The sequence below is a fragment of the Macrobrachium nipponense genome, chromosome 32 (assembly GCF_015104395.2).
Source record: "Macrobrachium nipponense isolate FS-2020 chromosome 32, ASM1510439v2, whole genome shotgun sequence".
NCBI lineage: Eukaryota > Metazoa > Arthropoda > Malacostraca > Decapoda > Palaemonidae > Macrobrachium > Macrobrachium nipponense.
The window spans coordinates 60603040-60612925 of NC_061094.1; the positions used below are offsets into that span (position 1 = coordinate 60603040).

Consider the following 9886-nt stretch of genomic DNA (forward strand, 5'->3'; position numbering starts at 1 on the left):
TTATGTAATGTTAATTTTCTACATTGAACTCAAGTGAACAAACAATTTTAGCCTAATATCTTTTTAAAATATAGTATTTACACGATTTCTCTGCCATACTGATTAATCTCTCCTTTGATAATTTAGAAACACAGCCTTACATTTTTTCCATTGGTGCAAACTGTGTATGTTCCTGGTTACATCACACCAACTCTAGCATTTCATCTTCTTCCTACCTTGCAGATGGTTTCATGGCAAGATTAGTCGCGAAGAAGCCGAGAGCTTGTTAACGCCTCACGAAGACGGTCTCTTTTTGGTGCGAGAATCCACGAATTTTCCTGGCGACTATACCCTCTGCGTTTGCTTCTCAGATAAGGTCAGTTTGACAGTGTTCTTCAGTTTTTATTTACTTACTCTTTCTGTAATTTTTTATAGTGAAATTTTGAATTAGTACCTTTCATTTCCTGTCTTCAGGTTTGTGGTGTGCATTGTTTGGGGTAATTTTTTTGTGCATACACAGGGAATATGGGTTTTCAAGTTAATGAGTTGTTTCATGTGTATATGATGTATTCTGTGACAGCTTCTCTTTTTCTATCACCATGTATAAATTTAGCAGTTATGTTCATGTGATTATATATACAGATAGAGCTAAAATAAAAATTTTCTCCTTTCAGGTTGAACATTATAGAGTTATATATAAAGATAACAAATTAACTATAGACGAAGAAGAATTTTTTGATCACCTCACAAAATTGGTCGAGGTAAGTATCTTTTAAATTTCTGTCAAGTGTCCTGTTAATTAGACATTCATATGAAATGAATTTCAGTCCTGTTGCATAATGTTCTCATTGCTATTTAATGGAGTTTAGGAGCATCATTTCAGTGAGCAATTGTAATTCAACTTTGAACTTCCACCTTTTTCTCCAGCACTATGAGCAGGATGCGGATGGGTTATGTACACAGCTGAAGAGATCAGTGCCTAAGCAGGGCAAACGACAGTACTCCGTAGATCCTGTGAAAGCATTTAAAGCCGCAGGGTGGTCCATAAACAGGCATGACCTAAGGGTAAGTAGCTACTCTTCAGAATAAGGCAAATTAATAGGTCAATGTTTTTGTTGGTTTAAACAAGTAAATCTACTCAAATTGGAGATCCTGATGGATGCCCAGTGTATTCCAAGATCTTTGATGTATGTAAGTTTTACAAAATTAACTGCAGTTGGCAACAGTTTTGTTATTTTGCTTATCATAGTTTGAATTTGAATTTGTTTTGTTCATATTTGTTGTACTATACATAATTTTACTATTTTCACATTTTCTTTGCACAGCTGCTCGATTCTATAGGAAAAGGAGAGTTTGGAGACGTTCTTCTTGGTGAATGGGGAGGCCAGAAGGTTGCGGTTAAAAGACTGAAAGATAGCAGTAGAGCCGCCCAAGGCCTTCTTGAAGAAGCATCTCTCATGACGTAAGTATTGTATGAAGTTTGGTGTAGAACTGACTGAAAATTACAATCCCTTTAAACTTTAATTTCAGGGAATTGTTGGAATATGTTTTTTATTTTCTGTGCCAATTATAAATATGCATTTGATGTGTACTCTAGAATATTTTCGGAGCTATTAAAGACCTTTCATATTAAAAAATTTTTTTATTTGGGATTTGAGCCATTTCAGAATATTTCTTGCATTGGAAGAAAAGTATGAAAGTGATCAAAAGAAAGGCCCCATAGGGGTTATATGTTAGTTTTAAAAAATTTGTAAAAGTAATTTTAGTGTCACAAAAGATGTTAAGTGATGCCTTTGAGTATTGCTGGAGTAGATAATATATAACAATATTGATCCTATTCGCCTTATTCCCTCATTTGGTTTGACAATATCTTAACAAGGCAGACATTCAAACTTTACATGTTACCATTTCATAACAGTTGAAGATGTATCTACATATGACATTATCTGTGTATCCCCAGTGTTTTATCGTGTGAATGATTAACAGAAACCTATCATTTTTCATGTGTTAATTCTGTTCTCACACAGGAGCCTTAAGCACAACAACTTAGTCAACCTCTTGGGTTTAGTGTTTGAGGATAACTGCATCCTCCTCGTCACTGAATTCATGAGTAAAGGATCCTTGGTGGATTATTTAAGATCAAGAGGGAGGCTTCACGTCACAAAGAGAGACCAGATTAATTTTGCATGGTAAGATTAGTACATTTTATATACTGTATGTGAATGTTTGCATTTCTGCATTATATATCTAATACATAACCCTGTTTATATTGTTTTACTGCACATAAGGTAAAGCCAAGGTCCTATCATTTTAATTTACCACTTTTATACCTGTGTTAAATCATCAGCATTCCACATTCCCTGCTCCATATGGGTTGTGCTATAGCACAAATTGTGAAGGGTTCATTGCACACATTTCACATAGGAGTAAAGGGACTGAGGCCATACCAGTGCAATTTTCCTCCACCCTCAAAACCAAAGTCTCATAACTGCTAATACTACCACTACTAACCTCCCCTCCTCTTAACTGGATCTCATTAAGCCAGTCAGCTCAAAACATTTGCATCAAGTTATTCACCTTACATATATACTATTATTCAATCTTACTTGACTAACATGGGTTATTAACAAAGATTCGTTCCCCTCTAGAACATCTGATGTTCACTCAGTACTCAGTGTTGCAATTTTGTACACAAGGGTTCAGACATTTTTATGCTGAAAATAGCACTGTTAAGGAAAATGGTTAAGCTAGATGTTACTGAGAATAGAAAATGTTTATGTATTCAGGATTACTATATCAAAGAAAAATGTTGATTGTAATCCATAGAAAAGTTAGGGTAAACTGTTTGTAGTAATCTTGATTTTGTATTGCAGTGATACTTGTAGTGGAATGGCATATTTAGAGTCCCAGAAAGTTGTTCACCGTGATTTAGCAGCAAGAAACGTGCTGATTAGTGAAGAAGGCGTGGCCAAAGTGTGTGACTTTGGATTAGCTCATGAAATGAACCTCAAGCTTGATGGTGGAAAGTTTCCTATTAAGTGGACTGCACCGGAAGCTCTCAGACACAGTGTAAGTTGAAATAACGCCTTTTATTTTGTAATTATGAGTATTAGCCAAAGCCTATTTATAAAACCTTTATCATTTGTATGAATACTGTCATGTTTGAAATCTAAGTATCCTTCAAAGGAAGTTTATGTGGTGTAAATAGGTGGCTAATAGGTAGTTTTATTTTTATACAGTATACTATAAACACTTTAATACTGTTTTCAAGTACTGTAATAACGTCAACAGTGGTGTGATGATTGTAACTTACATTTCCTTTTGTGTATTTATACCCCTTTTGTGCTTCATGTTTTGTAATATAAAGAAAAAGTCTGTTACTTATGTAAAATTGTCTTCAGTGTCAGTTTATCAGGGTCCCAAAACTAGTATTTCTGTATGATACTGTATGGAAGTGAAAGTAATACTGTAATTTTTTTAACTGAAGATGAAACTTTGATTAATAGGTGTTTTGCATTTTTAATTTACAGAAATTTTCCAACAAATCAGACATGTGGTCCTTTGGAATTCTTCTATGGGAGATCTACTCATTTGGTAGAGTGCCATATCCAAGAATTGTAAGTATTTTGACTATATCTTTAAAGATGTTATAAGCACTTTATTGTAGAATTGTAATGGCTTTTAAAATATTGTACTAAGATTGTACGTATTTAATGACTAAGTGTTTCCTTGCTTTAGATGTATTATGCAGTCATTCTTTTGTGCTGAATAATTCGAACTTTTGATAAAAGATATCCAGGTGTCCTTGCCTGAAAACCCTTGGTGCTTATGACAAGTATTGGCAAATGTAATTTGTTTGCAAGAATAGTTTGAAACTTTGAGATGAAAAAGACTCAGGAAAGGTTGAAACTTTTGGTATGGTACTGGAAAGTGTTTAAATTGATGATTTGTGTATGACACTTATTCTGTGCCCACAAACCTTTTGTTAATTTATTGCAATGCAGTACGTTAGATATGGTTTACATGACTTAATTTAACAAATAAAAGCCATTACTCTATTCTGTAGCCTTTCAGAATGGGAAGTATGATTGTCATTTGTAGCTCTTACACATCTGTCATTAAAGGGAAGATAGAAGCTTTATGCTGTATATCAGAAAACATCCAAACATATACCACATTTGACTGATGTTCAATCCCTTCAACAGTACAAGTGAGCTGGATAGTGTTGTAATTGGGTTTGTGTCAACTCAGAGATGGAAAAAGACAGTACAATAGGTTTTGCATGAGATTTGCTAAGGTGACATCTAAATTTTTGCAAAATATTGCTGTGAATTTTAATTCTGAAAAGTTCAGTATTGCATATTGATAACAAATGTTTACTGTAGTACAAGTATAAAATTAAAAGTCACATTGGTAGGGTTAGTTATAGTAAGAAATATGAAATACATACTGCATAGCATTTGATATTGAAAAGTGCTTACCTATGAAATGGAATCTGGAGTTCATAACCTAATTTAATTTCTTGTTTTCTTTCAATTAGCCATTAGTTGACGTCATGAAGCATGTGGAAAAGGGATATCGTATGGAAGCACCCGATAGTTGTCCACCCGAAGTGTATCAGTTGATGAAAGAGGTAAGTAAGATGCTTAATGTAGTCATTTGTTCATTAATTTCTATAATCTGTTTTGAATTGTTGTTTTAATAGGGACATGAGCATTTGTGTTGCAATATTAAGTCGTAAGAATCAAAAGGTGATTGATGTTTTGGCTGCCTTTTTGGCTTATCAAGTCTCTTTATCATACTGATAGCTGATGCACAACCAGTTTTAGTAAAATGAATTTCCTATTTCAAGAGAAAGAAAGTGTTTGATATCGTGTACTATTAGTGATTTGCATTTGTGAAGTCCCCAGATGACTGAAGTAGTACATTATGCGTCCTGAAATGTTACCAGTAGAGTGTTAGAAGGTTTTAAATTCACTTGCCTTGAGATTGTGGTTCGATTTTGATCAGACAGAGACCTAACAAGTTTCTTATGTATGACGTCCAAACAATGAAACTAATTCATTCACAACTTTTAGTACCTTAATTGTGATGCCAGTTTTAATAGCCACAAATCAATCAATCTAGTACCTTGAAATGCAGATTTATTTCATTAGTCAGACTAAAGTCATCCATTTATTTTCCAGGCTTGGGATCTGAATTGCGATCTACGGCCCACATTCCATGAAGCGTGTAAACGGCTATCACATCTTCAACAGCTAACTTCAGAATGACCTAGTTTGGGAGCTTAAGTGACATTTTAATGGTGCCAATGCTAGATCGTGCTAGCTTCAAATATGTGCAGTGCTGACTATGTCCAAATGAATATTGAATTTTTACTGTGTTGTACAATGTCAGATGGAAATTGTATGTGGAGTGAACATTTAAGTGGACTTCATATCAGTGACAAGTACACATTTGTGCTCTTACACGTTGTGAAAGATGACAAAGTTACATGGTGTATCAGTACACTTAAACCAGTCAGGTATTAAACCCAGGACACCTGAGCCTGTTGTCCCTCCAGACTGATTCAAGGTAGTGTTAGCTACATGACAGTTTAGTCCTTTTTTATTTTTTTTCAGAAATGATTATTTTAGTCAACTTTTCATAGAGTGAGAGTGAAAGTATTTGCGTCAGTTTTTGTAAAGGCCTCTTTGCTTAAGGAGATGGTGCAAGATTATTCTCTCCTAATAGCTTTACGTAGCTGTGAAACAAAATGGTGAGCAGTGGTGGTAATTGATGTGTGTGGATATCATTCATGTTCCTGTGTAGTGTAAAGCCGAGTATTTTATTGACATGCGTGTGTCTTCATTTTTGTATTTTTTGATTTATGTGAATAGTTGGACAATGTGCTTTCTGGTCTCTTACAATGTTAGGTGTCTTGACAGGTTTCAGTATTTTGTGCAAGGCCTGAAACTAGGGTTTGCTAAAATCCTTGTCTAAACAACCAATGTCTTTAATTAGTACGTAAATAAAGTAAATTTAAGGGGGGTTAAAATACAGTACAGTATTTCAGAGAAAAGTATTGCAGACTAATTATTTCTAAAAGGTATTGGAACATCTAACTTGCAGTATAAATGTAAGTATTGTAGGAGTGATGTACAAGTGTTACAGGTACTACTGAGTATTAACCAGATTTACTTCTGTTCTTAAGATTTCATAAAATTAAATTCAATTCAAGCAATCTGTGCTTTGTATAGAAGAGAAAAAATGGTCTATTTTTATTTCAACTGTCCACTGATTGTTTTAAGTGATATTTCCTCTGATGGTGTATGATGACTTTACCACACAGTATTCATAAATTATGGAGGAGGGGAATTACATAGAATATTACTGTACAGTACTGTGCTAGGCAAATTATAAATTTAGATATATCTGGTATTCTTTTTTTGTTGTTTATTGCTGTAATTCTCTTTTGTCCTCATGCAGTATTGACTTGTTTCCACAACAGTTACCAAGGACGTACTGTCAATGTTAATTTTCCATTTGAGTCATTGAAAAGAAAAAGAGTAGGTTTAAGAGGAAGGAATCTTGACAGTAACTTTTGAGAGGAATGAAATGGTTTATCTCGAGTCCGCTCGTGGTCTTTGATGGGACTCTATTTATGAAATAGTGACCACTGTGCTATTAGTATAAGCATCTCATTTCTTCGTTTCTTTTGAGTGCATTTTTATTATCATATGTATACAAAATCTGTTGGTGTGTATATCGCAAGTGAAATCTGGCTGATGAAGTATTAGGAGTAACAGATTGTTATAATGAAGAGTTCTTGCATAGATGACTAGAATTACCTGTTCATGAATTATTTATATTTTTGATATGTAAAGAAAAATGCGGAGTTGACTTCTATGAGGTTTAACATTTTGCATTTATATCCTCATTCTGTAAATGTCAAGTAGGTGTGAAATGTTTTATGATTAATATATTACGAAACTATTAATGTGATTAAGGGAAATTATAATTTGCTGGATAAAACAGAAATGTTCAGCTTTTAATTTATACAGTATATACAGTATATAAATATTATATGTATGTTATGGGAGCCTTCTCATCCAGTATTTTCCAGTGCTCAAGAGAATCAGATACAGTACTGTGCAGAGTTTGAGAATGGTAAGTCCCAGGTCAGCTTTTTCAGTGAAGGTTTTTGGCTGAGGTTCATAATTTTCATTTCATTGTTACTTGTATTTTGTTCACGTTACCTCTTTTCTCATTTGTTGAAACATATGCCGAGTAGTATGTACTGCAAATTCAATGATTTTGTGCTAAAGCTTTGTGATTGGATTAATTGCTGCAAGACACCTCTTTCGACAGAAATAATAATGTCTTACCTTTGCTGAATTGTGATGACCTGTTTTCTTCCATAGGGGAAGATTACAGTTATACATAGTGATGGGATGATTGTGAATCTTTTTACGAAGGGTTTTATAAATATTGCATTGTATACAAACGCTGGATTGGTAAGATACCAATAAAGTGCTATAACTAGTGGTGTACTGGTCATTAGGTTAAGCCCAGATGTATTTGTAGTACAAGAAAAATAAACGATAGAACCAGGCTTTCAAAAACCGGCAATCAATTTGACTTGAATTGGCTTGAAATTAAGAAGTAATTAGGCAGTATCAGTACTTTTAGATATTTAAAAAAGAAAGCAACATTTAAATTAACTTCAAAAAGTTACGCTGTCTCATTGTTTTATAAATGGAAAATAAAACATTTACATTTTCATTTTTGTTTTTTCATTCCTGAAGTAATGACAGATGTCATAAAGTAAATGGAAATTGGACGCATGCTTTGTGTTTTAGAAGACAAAAGGGAGCCTCTAGAATTTCCATCATATTCAGTAACAAAAAGTTGGCGAAGCTTAATATCAGGATGCAACGCCAGGTGAGAATTACAAATTTGGACGTCGCCCTTTTTACATACAGACTCTGTTATTGAGTATTTTAAAAGAAAAATCATTGCTATTGGTTTTGTTGAGATTTCTCCTCCTGTCCTGTGCAACTCCTTTGTCTAGGACTATTCATTGTTATTATTTTTATTTTATTTTTTTTTTTACCAAAACACTGTTAAGACTTGTAATTGTAAGTTCAGAGTCGCCAGAAACGATTACGTATAATTTGCTCTTTCACTGCCATTTATATCCTCTGTATTCTTTCCACTCAAAACTTATCTAGTAATCTTGAAAATTCAGTTTAGGAATTATTGAAAATAATATTTATTTTGCACAAGGGGCTATAAGCTATAGATGATTATAGTTTGTCGTAAAAAAGGATTAACACAATAATGAAAATAGTAAACATATGAAACGCATGAAATTAAACCAAAAGGTTTATCCTTTTTTATAATCGTTTGAACGCCATTGGACAAATTGCTTGTAAATGTCAAATTTTATAAAAATTTTCCTGACACATTGAAAACATTAATAAACACAGTAAATACCCTGAATGATAAAATGTCTTGGCGAAACGAAATAAATCGGGTACGAACAAGCAGAGGTTTCCAATGTGTTCTCAGGACCCTGGCTCTAGATTCTTTGAACGATATCATAAAGAAAAAGGGAAAAAATGATAATGGGGAACCATTAAAACTGTTTATCAGGCTTAAAACTGTGTGAAAGACTTTCTGGAAAAAGCCTAATGGCAACTACAATAAATCACAAATGTAGATCCACGTAGTTTCTTACGTCAGCTAACAGCTGAATTCTGTGACGTAAGAGCTTTGTCTTTTGTTTTTTGGTAGAACTATATTCTTTCTGTTCTCGTCAACCCTAGTCTAACCCGAAAATAGCAATATTCTCAGTAGCGCTTGTTTCACTACGGTGTGTGTTCAGTCAAGAGGTTTTCGGCGGAGAATTGTATTTCACTGCGCCTAATTTGGTAAGTTGTAGTAGTAAGTAGCACTGTATATTAGTTACCCGTGTATCAGAGGAAACAATTTGACAGCCAAGACAAATTGTGTCTGTTGAAAGGTACTGATTGGCCATAGGTAGGTAGTCTGTATAGCATTTGTACTAGAAAGTTTATTAGTGGTTTTGTGAAAGTTATGAGGCTCGGAACCCTAGTTTCTTGGGGGAACATACCATTAGTGTTTAGTAGGGAACTGTGAATATGTCTCCATGAAATGCTTGACCAATGGAACAGCTTGAAAAAGGGGGGTGGGGGGGGACTTAACCATTCTAGTTTTAAAATGTAAGATGGAGAATAAGATGAGGGAAGGAAGATTGGAGGAGAAATTCCCAAGTGAAGAGAACTCTCCTCCTGTCCTAAAGGACTCTACATCGTATAATTATGAGGTTAGGTAAGGATGTAATCTACGCTTTTGATTTTCAAAAGCACATAATCATTTTCATGTTCACTTGCGAGTGATGAGCCCTCATTAGATTGTTTTATTGTCGGAACGATTAGCCTAATCATGAAGTTTTTTTTTTTCTTTCCCTCATTCTGACTTATGTGGTTTTTAACCTCCTCCCATACGAATGGCCGGGTAAATAACCACTTTAGAAGTGGTTAATGATCATTTAGAGGAAATGGGTGGCTATGAGCACCTATTACAATATCACAGCAATGTTCAAGTTTGTAGGTTAGAAGGTTCTTGTACCTACCTAGTGAAGTTAAGGCTTTAAAATGTTCCGGTTTTGATATGTATTTTAACAGGGTCGGTAAGCTATTGGTCACAAGAGTCGTTCATCTTAGACGTTTTCAGTTAGCTGAAGCTTCATCTGGGAGATATTAGCTTGAGGTGCCTCTAGGACATTAGTTAGCTGTAAGGTGGTGCATCTGGGACTGCTCAGTTGGCTTTCAAGTAGCTTACACTCATTTGCAGTAGATAGGCAGCTCATACTCTTATTTTACTTTAAGCCATTTGCATT

General features: G+C 34.3%; 1 protein-coding gene across 4 annotated transcripts in view; it reads left to right on the plus strand.

Moving 5' to 3' along the window:
- LOC135207533 (tyrosine-protein kinase CSK-like) overlaps positions 1-7743 on the plus strand; it is a 47539-nt gene extending 39796 nt beyond the window's left edge. For all 4 annotated transcript variants that reach the window (XM_064239351.1, XM_064239353.1, XM_064239352.1 and 1 more), the window contains 9 exons: positions 223-355; positions 654-740; positions 907-1044; positions 1305-1441; positions 2007-2168; positions 2853-3048; positions 3510-3596; positions 4520-4612; positions 5166-7743. In XM_064239351.1, the coding sequence (XP_064095421.1) occupies positions 223-355; positions 654-740; positions 907-1044; positions 1305-1441; positions 2007-2168; positions 2853-3048; positions 3510-3596; positions 4520-4612; positions 5166-5252 (1120 nt within the window). In that variant the 3' untranslated portion in view covers positions 5253-7743. The remainder of the gene's footprint in view (positions 1-222; positions 356-653; positions 741-906; positions 1045-1304; positions 1442-2006; positions 2169-2852; positions 3049-3509; positions 3597-4519; positions 4613-5165) is intronic.
- The last annotated feature ends 2143 nt before the right edge of the window (positions 7744-9886 follow it).